Source organism: Papio anubis, chromosome 7 (assembly GCF_008728515.1).
Source record: "Papio anubis isolate 15944 chromosome 7, Panubis1.0, whole genome shotgun sequence".
NCBI classification, from domain to species: Eukaryota; Metazoa; Chordata; class Mammalia; order Primates; family Cercopithecidae; genus Papio; species Papio anubis.
The window spans coordinates 114902768-114920489 of NC_044982.1; the positions used below are offsets into that span (position 1 = coordinate 114902768).

The window sequence follows — 17722 nt, forward strand, 5'->3', positions numbered from 1 at the left end:
AACAAAACAAAACAAAACAGTTCAGCTCCTTTCTAAAGGAGGGTCTTTTCAAGTCATTCATAAGTACTAGGTTGGGTTCCTTAGAGAAAACCTCCAGGCCCCTTAATATTCACAAAATAAAAGTCCAAGACTCTTGATGTGCTCAGAAAGTTTTTCCTTTTTTATTTTTTATTTTTTTTGAGATGGAGTCTCGCTTTGTCACCAGGCTGGAGTGCAGTGGCGCAATCTCAGCTCACGACAACCTCTGCCTCCCGGTTCAAGCAATTCTCCTGCCTCAGCCTCCCAAGTAGCTTGGACTATAGGTGTGCACTACCACTCCCAGCTAATTTTTGTATTTTTACTAGAGACAGGATTTCACCATGTTGGCCAGGATGGTCTTGCTCTCTTGACCTTGTGATCCACCCACCTCGGCCTCCCAAAGTGCTGGGATTACAGGCATGAGCCACCACACCTGACCAGAAATTAATAGTGAAATTCTCACATCCAAATGAGATTTTACTTAATTGCTACATACAATATCATAAACTATCGGCAGTAATGAAAATAGTAAGAGTTCTTCACCTTTCCTTCCTTCTTTCTCTCTGTAGAAGGCCTCAATTTAACATCATGAATCATTTGGTCCTTGACATAATGGTAACTTCCGGGGAGACAGATGACATTTAGCACAGGACATGTAAGACTGTGGGAAAAGGGAAGTTCTTGGCCACAAGAAATGGGACAAAACCCTTGCCCTTGGGAAAAATGCCAAAAATCTCTTAAGTACACGGTAAAGCAGTTAAATTTTTAGCTTTAAAAGATTCCATTATAAAAATACAAACCAGACTGGGCACAGTGGCTCATGCCTATAATCAAAACACTTTGGGAGGTTGAGGCGGGAGGACTGCTTGAGCTTAGGAGTTCATGACCAGCCTGGGCAACATGGTAAAATCCCCCTCCACAAAAAATATAAAAAATTAGTTGGGTGTGGTAGCATGCCTGTAGTCCCAGGAACCCGGGAGGCTGAGGTGGAAGGATCACCTGAGCCTGGGAGGCTGGGAGGTCGAGGCTGCAGTGAGCTATGATCATGCCACTGCATTCCAGCCTGGGTGACAAGAGTAAGACCCTATCCCCCCCCCCCAAAAAAAAAAAAGCAAAAACCACATCATGCAATTAGAATAATTAGAATAGGCTTTTGAAAACTACACTATAAAAATGGAAGATAATAATTTTCTGGAATTCATAAGAACCTGTACTAGGTGATGGTCCCCAGGGTGGATATGAATATTTTTTCCCCTCGTAATTGGCTTAAACTAACATGGTTCTAAAATTTTTTGCTATTCAAAAATGATGAGGATGAGCATGGTGGCTCATGCCTGTAATCCCAGCACTTTGGGAGACCAAAGCAGGCGGATCACCTGAGGTCAGGAGTTTGAGGCCAGCCTGACCATCATGGTGAAACCCCGTCTCTACTAAAAATACAAAAATTAGCTGGGTGTGGTGGCAGACACCTGTAATTCCAGCTACTAGGGAGGCTGAGGCAGGAGAATTGCTTGAACCCAGGAGGCAGAGGTTGCAGTGAGCCGAGATTGTGCCACCACACTCTAGTTTGGGCGACAGAACAAGACTGTCTCAAAAAGAAAAAAACAAAAAACAATGATGAATATCATAATAATGGCTAACTTTACTGACTACTTATTATATAACCATTGGGCTAAGTGCTCTACATGCATCTCCTTACTAATCCTTACAACACTGTAAGGTCTAAATAACATAAACTTTAAGAATTTTCGAAAAAAGAAAAGACATAAAATTAAAATAAAAAAAAACAAAAAAATAATTTTCAGGCTGGGCATGGTGGCTCATGCCTGTACTCTCAGTATTTTGGGAGGCCAAGGTGGGTAGATTGCATGAGCCCTGGAGTTCAAGACCAGCCTGGGCAACATAGTGACACCTTATCTCTATTATTTAAAAAATAAAGTAAAATAAATTGGCGATGGCTCACGCTTGTAATCCCAGCACTTTGGGAGGCAGAGGCGGGTGGATCACAAGGTCAGAATATAGAGACCATCCTGGCCAACATGGTGAAACCCCGTCTCTACTAAAATACAAAAATTAGCCGGGCATGGTGGTGCACGCCTGTAATCCCAGCTGCTCGGGAAACTGAGGTGGGAGAATCGCTTGAACACAGGAGGTGTAGGTTGTGCCACTGTGCTACAGCCTGGTGATAGAGCAAAACTCCATCTCAAAAAAAAAAATAAATAATAAAAATATTAATAGAAGCATAAGTACTTTAGAAAACTACTCTATTGTCCTATCAATCACCACTGGGATATCCCTGCAAAACCAAAAGACCCTAAACAGCTATAATTACACAGAATTTTAATCTAGTAAGAGTTCTAGTTAAGAGTCTTGGCAGGGCGAGATGGCTCACACCTGTAATCCCAGCACTTTGGGCTGCTGAGGCAGGTGGATTGCCTAAGGTCAAGAGTTCAAGACCAGCATGGGCAACACGGTGAAATCCCGTCTCTACTAAAAATACATAAATTAGCCAGGTATGGTGGCAGGCACCTATAATCCCAGCTACTCGGGAGGCTGAGGTTGCAGTGAGCTGAGATCGCATTACTGCACTCCAGCCTGGGTAACAAAGCAAGACTCCGTCTCAAAACACAATAACATAATGACAATAAAGATTAATACTTATATATAGAAATTGTCCTTCACACTGCCAAACTGCCAGCCCATTAAGAAAGGCTTTTACGGCCAGGCATGGTGGCTCATGCCTATAATCCAAGCACCATGGGAAAGGCAGGCGGATCACTTGAGGTCAGGAGTTGGAGACCAGGCTAGCCAACATGGTGAAACCCCATGTCTACTAAAAAGAAAATACAAAAATTAGTCGGGTGTGATGGTGCATGCCTGTAGTCCCAGCTACTTGGGAGGCTAAGGCAGGAGAATTGCTTGAAGCAGGAAGATGAAGGTTGCAGTGAGCCGAGACTGTGCTCCAGTCTGGGTGACAGAGAGAGACTCTGTCTCAAAAAAAAAAAAAAAGAAAGAAAAGAAGAAGAAAGGCTTTTACAAGCCTTCTTGTGCAAAAGAACAACAAGATATAAAGAAAACAAAATTTTACTGTAGTTGTGACCACACCTTGAAATGGAGAGTTGACAACTCTGTTTTAAGGAACAAACTCTTTTCCTATAGTAATTTCATCATAATTTCTTGCACAGAGTATACAATATGTTTCTGCTGGCAATATACAGTTGAGTAAAGGCTTTCTAAATCTTTTCCTCTGTACTTTCCAAACTATATTTTAAGAAACATTAACAAAACCAAACACATATATCAATACCAAAACCCACAAAATTAGCTATTTTATACCCACTTAGGCATCTAAGTAAACTGGCTAACGGCTTCATGGGAAGTAATGTACTGTAAAAGAGGAAACACTGGCAATGAAGGCAGAAAACCTAGACCTGGGTGGAAATCATGGCTACATAACTTGCTAACTCTCTGACCTTGGGCAATTTCCTTCTCTCAGTCTGAGTTTTCTTATTTGCAAAGTGAGAGTAGTAATTCCAATCTTGGGAGGGAGGATTAATTGCATGTGAAATGCCCACCACAGAGCCTGACTCCGAGCAGGAGTTTAGAAAAGATATTGCTATGATTGTTATTCATACAAGTTCCTTAAAAGCAAGAACATCATATTTGTCCTTGTAGCCCAACTGTAGGCTTTATAATTATTGAGGAGCTGAAAAAACAAGAAACACCAAAGTTACAAATGAGGATTTGTATCCGTTCAACACACGCCTGGACAGAAAATGAAACTAAGAAGTAATCATGACTTTCAAAAACTGTATCAACGCATACATAGAGTATAAATCAAAGTATATATTGCCATTTGATGGGGAAAAATATCAAAATATGCAATGTGCTTATTTTTAAGCCACTCTGAAAGAAGATGATGCTGCCTGTAAACAAATCAGGAGTACAACTACTCTTCATTCATTCTGCAAGTATTTCCGTAAGTGCCAGTCATTATGTTGGTCATTATGCTAGGCAATGTGCATATGATGGGGAGCAAAAGCAAAAATAGTCCCAACCCTCATAGAGCTTGCTTGCAGTCATGTAATCACACAAATAAGTGTTAACTTGTGATAAGTGATGTGAAGGATGGGTAAATGGTGCTCTGAGAACCTATTAGGTTAGAATCTAATCTAACTGAAATCAAGGAAGGCCTTCCAAGGAGGTGAAACCTGAGAGCTGAAGGATGAAGAGGAGGTTAACAAAGGGAGGTGTTTCCAGATGGAGTAAAGTAGCTACTGCAAAGACCCTGTAAGCAGAAGGAAACATGGCAAGAACGCAGGACTATAAGGGCAGTGTGCATGGAGCAGAGACAAGTATGAGAATTAGCTAGGGTCTAGGCTGCACAAGGGCCTATATCGCCTACATTCAAAAGTTGTACTTTGATCTCAAGAGCAATGACAAGGCCTGTAATCCTAAGGCTTTGGGAGGCTGAGGCAGGAGGACGGCTTGAACCCAAGAGGTCGAGGTCATAATTACACCACTGGACTCCAGCCTGGGTGACAAAGTGAGATCCTGTCTCCACAAAAAAAAAAAAAAAAAAGAGCAACCAGAAGCCACTAAAGAATTTTATGAATGCTTCTTTGTGGGGCAGGCAGGCTGAGGGGAAGATGAAATCAGATTTTCAATAGGACTCTGGCTTCTGGCTTCTGGAATACGGATGGATCAGGTGGGAAACAAAAGTCCTGTCAGGATACGATAGTAGCTCGGAATAGGGTGATGGCAGTGATGGTGGAAGAAAGCCAATGAATTCAAGATATATTCAGGAAAATCTAACACTGTATTGTACACAAGGGCAGAGAGATAGCAATGTCCAAGACACTGGGTTTCTGATTCATATGACTGTACAGAAGGAGAAGGAGATACCACTCAGGAGGTATTCTGCTTCCGAAATGTCTTTAAGGAGCCGGGCGCAGTGGCTCACTCCTGTAATCCCAGCACTTTGGGAGGCTGAGGTGGGTGAATTGCCTGAGGTCAGGAGTTCGAGACCAGCCTGGCCAATGTAGTGAAACCCCATCATTACTAAAAATACAAAAAATTAGCTGGGTGCGGTGGCGAGCACCTGTAATCCCAGCTACTAGGGAGGCTGACGCAGGAGAATTGCTTGAACCCAGGAGGCAGAGGTTGCAGGGAGCCAAGATGGCGCCATTGCATTCCAACCTGGCAACAAGAGCAAAACTCTGTCTCAAAAAAAAAAGAAAGAAAGAAAAGAAATATCTTTAAGGCTGTTCACACAGGCCAAAAAGGGCCTAAGTGCACTACACTTTTGCATGAAAATGTGTAAACCCAGTTTGATCCCCTACTTTAAATAAGGGTCTAAAAGATTTTTTGCTATTTACAAAAATCAAACTGACTCTAAAAAATACAAGGATTTTCCCACACTGAAGAAATTTCAAAGATTCTGCCACAAGCTTCTAAATCAACTTCCAGTGAATGTTAAATTGGTTTGAGCAATAGAGCAGCATTATGGAGTGAATGTGTCATTTCCCATGAGGACCACTTTGATAAGGCTAACTCTTATTTACTGCCATTTAATTTAAATATTTTAAATAAATCTTAATAGTTAAGAGTACTCTTGGCCAGACGCAGTGGCTCACACCTGTAATCCCAGCACTTTGGGAGGCCGAGGCGGGCGGATCACAAGGTCAGGAGATGGAGACCATCCTGGTTAACATCGTGAAACCCCGTCTCTACTAAAAAATACAAAAGATTAGCCGGGCATGGTGGCGAGCGCCTGCAGTCCCAGCTACTTGGGAGGCTGAGGCAGGAGAATGGCATGAACCCGGGAGGTGGAGGTTGCAGTGAGTCGAGATCGCGCCACTGCACTCCAACCTGGGCAACAGAGCAAGACTCTGTCCAAAAAAAAAAAAAAAGTACCCTTGGCCGGGCACGATGGCTCAGGCCTGTAATCCCAGCACTTTGGGAGGCAGAGGTGGGCAGATCACGAGGTCAAGAGATCAAGACCATCCTCCAACATGGTGAAACCCCGTTACTAGTAAAAATACAAACATTAGCTGGGCGTGGTGGGCACCTGTAATCCCAGATACTCCCGAGGCTGAGGCAGGAGAATCGTTTGAACCCGGGAGGTGGAGGTTGCAGTGAGCCGAGATCACGCCATTGCACTCCAGTCTGGGCAACAAAACCCAAACTCCGGCTGGGCGCGGTGGCTCACGACTATAATCCCAGCACTTTTGGAGGACAAGGTGGGCAGATCACGAGGTCAGGAGTTCGAGACCAGCCTGGCCAACATGGTGAAACCCCATGTCTACTAAAAATACAAAAATTAGCTGGGCATGGTGGCAGGCGCCTATAATCCCAGCTGCTCAGGAGGCTGAGGCAGGAGAATCATTTGAACCCTGGAGGCGGAGGTTGCAGTGAGCCAATATCAGGCCACTGCACTCCAGCCTGGATGACAGGGCGAGACTCCGTCTCAAAAAAAAAAAAAAAAAAAAACCGAAACTCCAACTCTAGAAAAAAGAGAGTACTCTTATGTGACATTAAACTAGAATATGATAACATCAGGCATTACCATAATTAGAACTATACTGCTTTTTTGTTTTAATATTTTGAAATGCTTGTAAAAAATAATATTTTGTAGGAAAAAAAGAGATAAGATTTTAAAAACACACAGACACATAATCTCTTGCCTTTAATAAATATTTTGCCATTTCCATCCTAGTCCTTGTTAATGCCCATCACATTCAATTCAGGGTAAAAAATAAGGTTTTTACTAGTTAAACACATTTGTATATGTGTATGCACTATATACAAAGTAAAGCCAATACTATGTCAATACTATCAATACTTTAATATTTACTTTTCCTGGTTTTAGTTTTCAAATTTGCAACGGATGCTATTTGCATAGAATACTGATGCCTTTAAGTCTTAAAAACAGAAATCTGACTGACCCAAGAAAAAGGATGAAAGAAAGAGATTTGTCCCTTTAAAATCAGCCAACACGTCCTATGTTAGTACTGAAGTACTTTCCAATTCTGGCAGGATGGGCTCCATGGCCACCTGCTTGCACTAGGGCCTGACTAGCATTTTATTAACATCCAACTGCAATTACCAGGACATTCATTACCACCGCTTGTACAAAGCAGAATTCTCTTTAAATTTTTTTCCCATACTGATTTCATCACCAGGTGTCAAAAGGCAAAACCGTGGCCTGAGGCCAAATAGAAAAATGTCATCTCTACAAATGAGGAGAAAAGACAAGGACTTTTAAAAAAATCAGGTCAACAAGCCCATTAGCCAATAATAGTTTGTAAAACTAGACTGTCTTCACACTAGAGGCTGTGCTAGCAAATGTGGTCCTTGGAAACAAGGGCTGTAGAGCTTGAAATGGGTTGCCAGCATGGTTTGCCTTTTTCGTTTTTCATGTTTATTTTTATTTTTTTATTTATAACATGGAATCAGACTATGACTATAATGGAGCATAGCTATGGCGGGGTATAGGCACTGCCAAGGAAGAGACAGCGAAAAGCCCGTAGGGTTCCCAATCTAAGCTAGCAGACCTTCCCATCTTCCTCAGGAGTGGTCCCTGTCTCTGCAGCTGGAATGTGCGGGAGGGAAAGTTACAAGGGCCCCCCAAATGAGACAGCAAAACACTTCCTTCTGAGAACTAAAGGTCATAGGCTTTTAAGGAACAATAGAGCTCAATGTAAGCTTCAGAAAGATGATGACAGTCAGATGAGACGGGGGTAGGGAAGCAGGGGTGAGGAGATGCTCCCTGTCTGGGATAGCTGAATAGGAGGGTCAAGGCCAGGAACTTTAGAAGCACGAGAAGGGCTGGATCTTCCAGAACCTGCCCCAGTGGGCCTGAGAAACCTAAGAGGCTCCTCTGAAAATCTAGGGCATCTATGCATCCAATACTCTCAGCCCTCTCCTCGGGAAGGGAGATAATCCCCACAGGAAGCACCCCCCAAACTGGGGCTTTTCCTACCCTTCAAAAGCCACAAACCCTCACGGAAAACATTTACAAGGGAGTGGAAAGGCCGGGGGCAAGCAGCGGTTCTGCAAACCTCAGGAAGGAGGCCCCTGGATCCAAAGAACTTTGCCCCTGGAATGGGGGGTGGGGTGGGGAGGGCACCGTCTGAGGCCCGTAAGCCTCGGGGAAAGAAGCTGCAGGAACTGGAGCAGGGTCCCGTGGGTGCACTGACGAGGGGGTGGCGGCCTGGGGCGCGGTCGCCGGTGAGGGAGGCCCGCGGGCCGGGCACGGGAGCGGGGGCGCTGCGGGCCCGTGGCTGCAAAGAGCCGGGGTTTGGGAGGCAGAGGCCGGCGTAGGCCTCGGGGGCCCGGACACACCCACCGTGGCGGCCTCGGGCCCGCTTACCTGCTCCTCCTCCGGGGTCAGCTCCGGCGCCATGTCGGGCCGGGGCGCGGTCGCGGGCTCCATCCCCCAGCCACCGCCGCCGGGCGGACAGAACTCGCTCGCGAGCGCGGGAGCCCGGCACGCTCGGCCTCCGCTTCCGCGTCCCCGCGCCTCAGCAGCCCCGGGCAGGCTCGAGCATGGTGGGGCCGGCCAGGGCCCGGCGCCCGCAGCAGCCGCAAATGCCGCTTCTGCTTCTTTAAGAAAAATTTCTCCGAACTGCCCCTCTCTTCCGGGAGGAAATCCTTTTTTATATTATTCGCTCCTTTCCTCACACTCCCCCTTATCTCCTGGGGAAGAAAAAGTGCAGGCGAAGAGCTAACAGCCGCTCGGGATTTAAAAGGAAATCGGAAATCAGGAACTTTTAGAGCCGGGAGCGAAGGGTCGGCGGAAATTTCACGAAGGCCGCCGGCCCCCTCGGCGCCCCGCTTCCTCGGCCGCACTCCCGCTTCTCCACAGCGCCACAGCACTCGGGGCCGCCCAGCCGGGCCGTCCTCGCGGACGCTGGCCCTGCGACCTGCGCGGCTGCCTCAGCCAGGCTCCTTGCGGGCGGCCGCAGCGAGAGGGAGGGAGCGGAGAGGGAGCGAGGGAAACGCGCCCCCCTCCTGGCTCACGGCCAACGCTGCGGCCGCCCCGCGGCCGCCCGAGCCCCCCGCGGCTCCATTGAGAAACTGAGCGTCTCATTCACAAGCTGGTGGCGAGGAGGGCCCAGCGGAGCGAGGACGCCGTCCGGGAGGGGGAGACAGAGAGGAGCCCGGGCGGGGGAGGGGACCCGGGCGGGGAGGAGACCCTAGCAGGACGGAAGGCGACTCGACTGCGGGAGGGAGGAAAAGGAAGAAAAGAGTGTATTTCGTGAGGCTCAGATCTTCGGAGGAGGAGGAGAATACATTCGTTTGCAAATTATCTGCTGACTGGCACCTCTCCTGGGGTTAACTTGCCGCTGCCACCTACAAGTCAGAAACCCACAATCCTCATCTATTTGTGGCTTGCAGCCTGAAAGACCCTGGAAAGGTTGCCTGCCAGGCCAGGAAGCTTAGGTGGAAGGAATCGCACCTGCCTCCCTCTCTCTCCCTCCTTACTGGCTGTATCCTGTAATTCTTCTCCAGTGTAGTTAATGTTAATCCCCCACAGAAACATCAGACTCCGAACCTCATTCAGGAATGACGCGGCCTTTGCAGACCTTTGATTTTCACTAGGGCAAGTGCAGCAAAGGATTCAGGATTAGGTGTACACTCTTGGAATCATTTGGGGAGGAATGGGGCATAGAGAAGGCAAGGCTGGGTCTAGTATGTTGTTGCATTATTCCAAGCCAAAGATAAATATTCCAAAGGGACTCAGAGAAGTCCACAACTAGTTCCAAGGCTGAAGCCCTGGAGCCAGTCCTGTGAGAGACCCAAAGGAGGGGCCTTCACACAACAGGAAGGTGCTGTGAGTTGTGATGCTCCCACGATTTTTTTTTTCTTTTTTTTTTTTTTTTTTTTTGAGACTGAGTCCCACTGTGTCGCCCAGGCTAGAGTGCAGTGACGCCATCCCGGCTCACTACAACCTCCGCCTCTCCCGGTTCAAAGCCTGGCCTCCCTGCCTCAGCCTCCTGGGCAGCTGGGATTACAGGTGCGCTACCACTACTCGGGCTTCTTAATTTTTGTATTTTTAGAGACAGGGTTTCACTCATGTTGGTCAGGGGCTGGTCTCAACTCCTGACCTCATCCGCCTACTGTCTCCAGTGCTAGCATTACAGGCATGGAGCCACCTACCGGGCTATTTTTTTTCTTCTTTTTTTTTTTTTTTTATGACAGAGCCTCAGCTGCTCCAGGGCTGGAGTGCAGTGGCCGGATCTCAGCTCACTGCAAGCTCCGCCTCCCGGGTTCACGCCATTCTCCTGCCTTGTGATCTGCCCGCCTCGGCCTCCCAGGGTTTCTTTTTTTGTTTTGTTTTTAACAGAGTCTCACTTTGTTGCCCAGGCTGGAGTGCAGTGGCGTGATCACAGCTCACTGCAGCCTCAAAGTCCTGGTCTCAAGCAATCCTCCTGCCTCAGCCTCCTGAGTAGGTAGGACTACAGGTGCACACCACTGCACCTGGCTAATTTTTTTTTTTTTAATTTTTTGTAGAGATGGGGGTCTTGCTATGTTGCCCAGGCTGGTCTCAAACTCCTGGTGAACCGCCTTTTCAAAATTATAACTGAGGATTTTATGACAGTGAAAGAAATCAGACCTGACTCTATCTTGCTTCTAACCCTTAAGCTGTCCTTGTTCATTCCTGGGCATAGGCCGAACTAACTTGGGGAAAGAACTCAGTTCATGGTTTGACTCTGAAACAAAATTGATAACAGCCCTACCCGAAAAGACCTCCTTCTTCCCTGGGGTCCAGTCTGCCTTTGCAAGATGAACAAATTAAGCTACAAAGATTAGAAATTACAATTTAGGGGTCATGCAGCCTTGGGCTCCAAGAGTCTAAACCTCCCCAGATTGCTCCTGGGGATAACATCACTATTGTAAAACCTAGGATCAGTGCTTGAGATATTTTGCAGACCCTGCACCGGATGGATCAGCTGATACCACACAGACCAGTAATCTGGCCCAAAGAGGTCTGCCATCTCAACCAGGAACAGAAGACAGCAAGAAAAACTCATTTCAACTCCCTATGATTCCATCCCAAACCTGACCAATCAGCACTCCCCACATCCAAATTATCTTTAAAAACTCTGATCCCTTAATGCTCCAGGGAGACTGATTTTAGTAATAAAAAAACTACAGGCCAGGCACAGTGACTCATGCCTGTAATCCCAGCACTTTGGGAGGCTGAGGCAGGCGGATCATGAGGTCAAGAGATCGAGACCATCCTGGCCAACATGGTGAAACCCCGTCTCTAGTGAAAATACAAAAATTAGCTGGGCGTGGTGGCACACACCTGTAGTCCCAGCTACTTGGGAGTCTGAGGCAGGAGAAGCGCTGGAACCCAGGAGGTGGAGATTGCAGTGAGCCAAGATCACACCACTGCAGTCCAGCCTGGCAAAACAGCGAGACGCCATCTCAAAAATAATAATAAAACTCCACTCTCCTGCACAGCTGGCTCTGCGTGAATTACTCTTTTGCCATTGCAATTCCCCTGTCTTGATGTATTTGCTGTGTAGGCAGCAGGCAAGGTGATCCTATTGGGCAGTTACACTGGGCTCAGGTGATCTTCCTGTCTCAGCCTCCCAAAGTGCTGGGATTACAGGTTCGAGCCACTGTGCCCAGCCTTCTAGGGTTTTTGCTTTTGTTTTTGTTTGAGATGGAGTTTCACTCTTGTTGCCCAGGCTGGAGTGCAGTGGCACGATCTCGGCTCACTGCAACCTCCACCTCCCAGACTCAAGCGATTTTCCTGCCTCAGCCTCCCTAGTAGCTGGGATTACAGGCACCTGCCACCACGCCCAGCTAATTTTTTGTATTTTTAGTAGAGATGGGGTTTCACTATGTTGGCCAGGCTGGTCTCGAACTCCTGACCTCAGGCAATCCACCCACCTCAGCCTCCCAAAGTGCTGGGATTACAGGCATGAGCCACCACACCCGGCTGCTCCTAGGATTTTAAAAGCAATCCCTGACCTCAACTAATTTCTGCATTAATGCAATAGGAACTTCAGGCTGCCCTTGGCGAGAATCAGAGAAGATATCCTTGGTGTCTGAATCTTTATCTCAGCTAGGATATTTTCTACTTTGCATCAATACGGCTGACTGGAGGTTGACTTCATCACTACTTTAGTTTCAGTATTGCAACCAGTCTGGAACTCTTTTTTTTTTTTTTTTTTTGAGCAGGAGTCTTGCTCTGTCTCCCAGGCTGGAGTACAGTGGCGCAATCTCGGCTCACTGTGACCTCTGCCTCCTGGGTTCAAGCAATTCTCCTGCCTCAGCCTCCCGAGTAGCTGAGATTACAGGCACTTGCCACCACACCCTGCTAATTTTTGTATTTTTAGTAGAGACAGGGTTTCACCATGTTAGCCAGGATGGTCTTGAACTTCTGACCTCAGGCAATCCGCCCTCAGCTTCCCAAAGTGCTGGGATTACAGGCGTGAACCACTGCATCCAGCCTATTTTCTTTTTATTGAAGTGTAATATACAGAAAAAGTGCAAATATAAGTGTACCACTTGATGAATTTATTTTATTTTTTGAGACAGGGTCTCACTCTATTGCCCAGGATAGAGTGCAACAGCACAATCCTGGCTCACTACAACCTCCACTTCCTGGCTTAAGCGATCCTCCAGCCTCAGCCTCCCAAATAGCTGGGACTACAGGTGCACACCACCAGGCCCGGCTCATTTTTGTATTTTTTGTATAGACAGGGTTTCACCACGTTGCCCAGGCTGGTCTCAAACTCCTGAGCTCAAAGCAATCCACTCACCTCAGCCTCCCAAAGTGCTAGGATAACAGGCACGAGCCACTGCGCCCAGCCAGATGAATTTTCATAAACTCATGTGTCTGTGCCCAATGCACAGATCAAGAAATAGAATATTCTCAACTTGCCAAAGCCTTGCCTTTTGCCCACCCCCCACTCCCCACCCCCTAGTCAGTTACCACTCTGCTGAAGGGTAACCGCTATCTTGCCCCCCCTTTTTTTTTTTTTTTAAAGAGACAGGGTCTCTCGCTCTGTCACCCAGGCTGGAGTGCAATGGTGCGATCTGGGCTCACTGCAACCTCTGACTCCGGGTTCAAGCGAATCTCCTGCCTCAGCCTTCAGAGTAGCTGGGATTACAGGTATGCACTACCATGCCCATCTAATTTTTGTATTTTTTTTAGTAGAGATGGGGTTTCACCACGTTGGCCAGGCTGGTCTCGAATTCCTGCCCTCAAGTGATCCACCCACCTCGGTCTCCCAAAGCTCTAGGATTACAGTTGTGAGCTATCACGCCCAGCCCCAGGCTGATCTTGAACTCCTGGGCTCAAGTGATCTGCCTGCCTCCCACTTCCAAAGTGTTGGGCGTGAACCACCGTGCCGGGCCAAATATGCTTTTTCTCCCTAGGCAAGCAAATGGCTCTAGGACTAAACTGGAGTAAGAAACAGCAGGACCTGAGTAGTACAAGTCATTGATTGGAGACAGGAGAGGATGGAGTCTCTCAACTCACTATTTACACTTCACATTTGTTTTGCCCACTGATCCTCAGGACACCAGCGGTCAGTGATTTATCCAAAGTCACACAACTAACTAATTAGTATTGAGCTAGAACTTGAACCCAGGCATTCTAACTCCTGATCTAGGGACTGGGTGAGGAGGATAATTAATAAAGATATTTAACTGAGTGGGCTGAGAGAGCACTCAGCAGTGTTTTCAGAGGCACAGCTGTGTGTGTGGGCGTGTGGGTGTGTAAGGGAAGAGAATCACTGTTTTAACAGGACAATGTTTGGAAATTTCTGAGCACAAACGTGAATAACAAAACAAAGTACAAGGCAGCTGGCTGGCCGGCCACTTTGTTCTGAGAGGTAAATCCAGGAGACCCAGAGTAGAGAGGCAGCTACCTGGCTTGCCTCTAACTGCAGGCTTGAACCAATGAACTCCAATATGGTACTGTCATCCTGACCAATCAAATCTTAAAGGCTGGGCTGGGCACTGGGGCTCACACTTGTAATCCCAGCACTTGGGAGGCCCAGATGGGTGGATCACTTGAGGTCAGGAGTTGGAGACCACCATGAACAATCAACATGGTGAAACCCCATGTCTGCTAAAAATACAAAAAATTAGCCGGACGGGATGTTGCATGCCTGTAATCCCAGCTACTCGGGAGGCTGAGGCAGGAGAATTGCTTGAACCTGGGAGGCAGAGGTTGCAATGAGCCAAAATCACGCCATGGCACTCCAGCCTGCGCAACAAGAGTGAAACTCTGTCACACACACACACACACAAAAAAAAATCTTAGAAGACTGCAGAATGGCTTGTAATATCAAAAGACTGAAAACATTATGAGGCTGGGCGCAGTGGCTCACACCTGTAATCCTAGCACTTTGGGAGGCTGAGGCAGGCGGATCACGCAGTAGAACAAGACCATCCTTGCCAACATGGTGAAACCCTGTCTCTACTAAAAATACAAAAATTAGCTGGGCATGGTGGTGCTCACCTGTAGTCCCAGCTACTCAGGAGACTGAGGCAGGAGAATCGCCTGAACCCAGGAGGCAGAGGTTACAGTGAGCCGAGATCGCCTTACTGCACGCCAGCCTGGCAGCAGAGCGAAATTCCGTCCCAAACAAACAAACAAACAAACATTATGGCCCATCAATAGAAAACTTAGTAAATAAATTACAGTACACACATACACTGAAATAACAGGCTGACATTGTGTCCTTACATTTATCCCACAAACTGTTCTAAATGACTTTCATTCATTTACTCTCACCATATTAGTATAAGAAAGGTGAAACTATGATCCTTATTTTACAAAAGGCATACATAGTAGATCCGTATGTACTGACATAGCCTCCTTTTTTTTTTTTTTTTTCCCTGAGACAGAGTCTTGCTGTGTCGCCCAGGCTGGAGTGCCGTGGTGCAGTCTCAGCTCACTGCAACTTCCGCCTCCTGGGTTCAAGCAATTCTCTGCCTCAGGTTCCCGAGTAGTTGGGATTACAGGCATGCAACATCCTGTCCAGCTAATTTGTTGTATTTTTAGCAAAGACAGGGTTTCGCCATGTTGATCAGGGTGGTCTCGAACTCCTGACCTCAAGTGATCCACCCACCTGGGCCTCCCAAAGTGCTAGGATTACAGGTGTGAGCCACCGTGACTGGCTGCTTTTTTTTTGGTTTGAGATGGAGTCTTGCTCTGTTACCCAGGTTGGAGTGCAGTGGCACGATCTCAGCTCACTGCAACTTCCACTTCCTGGGCTCAGGTGATTCTTGTGCCTCAGCCTCCCAAATAGCTGGGATTACAGGGGTGAACCACCACGCCTGGCCCCTCCTTGCTTTTAAATTTAATTTTATTTATTTTTTTTGAGGCAGAGTGTCACTCTGTAACCTCAGCTGGAGTGCAATGGCACGATCTCAGCTCACGGCAACCTCTGTCCCCCAGTTTCAAGCAATTCTCCTGCCTCAGCCTCTCAAGTAGCTGGTATTACAGGTGTGCACCACCACATCTGGCTAATTTTTAAAAAATTATTATTATACTTTAAGTTCTAGGGTAAATGTGCATAATGTGCAGGTTTGTTACATATGCATACGTGTGGCATGTTGGTGTGCTGCACCCATGAACTTGTCATTTACATTAGGTATTCCTCTTAATGCTATCCCTCCTCTCCTCCCACCCCATGACAGGCCCTGGTGTGTGATGTTCCCTGCCCTGTGTCTAAGTGTTCTCATTGTTCAATTCCCACCTATGACTGAAAACATGCAGTGTTTGGTTTTCTGTCCTTGCGACAGTCTGCTCAGAATGATGGTTTCCAGCTTCATCCATGTCCCTAAAAAGGACATGAACTCATCCTTTTTCATGGCTGCATAGTATTCCATGGTGTACATGTGCTACATTTTCTTAATCCAACCTATCACCAATGGACATTTGGGTTGCTTCCAAGTCTTTGCTATTGTGAATAGTGCCACAATAAACATACGTGTGCATGTGTCTTTATAGTAGCATGATTCATAATCCTTTGGATATATACCCAATAATGGGATCACTGGGTTAAATGGTATTTCTAGTTCTAGATCCTTGAGGAATTGCCACACTGTCTTCCACAATGGTTGAACTAGTTCAAAGTCCCACCAACAGTGTGAAAGAGTTCCTATTTCTCCACATCCTCTCCAGCACCTGTTGTTTCCTGACTTTTTAATGATCGCCATTCTAACTGGTGTGAGATGATATCTCATTGTGGTTTTGGTTTGCATTTCTCTGATGACCAGTGATGATGAGCATTTTTTCATGTGTCCGTTGGCTGCATAAATGTCTTCTTTTGAGAAGTGTCTGTTGATATCCTTCACCCACTTTTTGATGGGGTTTTTTCTTGTAAATTTGTTTAAGTTCTTTGTAGATTTTGGATATTAGCCCTTTTTCAGATGGGTAGATTGCAAAAATTTCTCCCATTCTGTAAGTTTCTCGTTCACTCTGACGGTAGTTTCTTTTGCTGTGCAGAAGCTCTTTAGTTAAATTAAATCCCAATTGTCTATTCTGGCTTTTGTTGCCATTGCTTTTGGTGTTTTAGTCATGAAGTCCTTGCCCATGCCTATGTCCTGAATGGTATTGCCTAGGTTTTCTTCGAGGGTTTTTATGGTTTTAGGTCTAACATTTAAGTCTTTAATCCATTTTGAATTAATTTTTGTATAAGGTGTAAGGAAGGGACGCAGTTTCAGCTTTCCACATATATATCCAGCTAATTTTTGTATTTTTAGTAGAGACAGGCTTTTGCCATGTTGACCAGGCTGGTCTCGAACTCCTAACCTCAGGTGATCTGCCCACCTCGGCCTCCCAAAGTGCTGGGATTACAGGCGTGAGCCACCACACCCAGGCTAAAATAGACATTTTGTTTTGTTTTGTTTTTCTGAGACAGAGTCTCAATCCAACACCCAGGCTGAAGTGCAGTGATGCGATCTCAGCTCACTGCAACCTCCGCCTCCTGGGTTCAAGTGATTCTCGTGCCTCAGCCTCCTGAGTAGCTGGGATTACAGGTGCCCACTACCATGCCCGGCTAATTTTTGTATTTTTAGTAGAGACAGGGTTTCACCATGTTGCCCAGGCTGGTCTTGAACACCTGACCTCAGATGATCCCCCACTTCAGCCTCTCCAACTGCTGGGATTACATGTGTGAGCCACCACACCCAGCCTAGAATAGACATTTTATAAAAGAAGACATTTAAATCTCAAACAGGCACATGAAAAGATGCTTAACTTCACTGATCATCAAAGAAATGCAAACTGAAACTACAATGAGGCCAGGCGTGGTGGCTCATGCCTTTAATCCCAGCACTTTGGGAGGCTGAGGCGGGTGGATCACTTGAGGTCAGGAGTTCAAGACCAGCCTGGCCAACATGGTGAAACCTCATCTCAACTAAAAATACAAATATTAGCCAGGCACAGTGGCGCACACCTGTAATTCCAGCTACTCAGGAGGTTGAAGTAGGAGAATCGCTTGAACTCGGGAGGCGAATTGTGCCACTGCACTCCAGCCTGGGCAACAGAGTGAGACCCCATCTCAAAATAAATAAATAAATAAAACTACAATGAGATACCATCTCATCCAGGTGAAAATGGTTTTTATCCAAAAGACAGGCGATAACAAATGCTGGGAAGGATGTGGAGAATAGGGAACCCTCGTACACTTTTGGTGGGAATATAAATTAGTACAACCAC

General features: G+C 46.6%; 1 protein-coding gene across 1 annotated transcript in view; it reads right to left on the minus strand.

Moving 5' to 3' along the window:
- Positions 1–9365, minus strand: part of PTPN9 (protein tyrosine phosphatase non-receptor type 9) — a 108169-nt gene extending 98804 nt beyond the window's left edge. The window contains exon 1 of the mRNA XM_003901228.4: positions 8393–9365. Coding sequence (XP_003901277.3) covers positions 8393–8455 — 63 coding nt within the window. The 5' untranslated portion in view covers positions 8456–9365. The remainder of the gene's footprint in view (positions 1–8392) is intronic.
- Positions 9366–17722: the final 8357 nt, after the last annotated feature.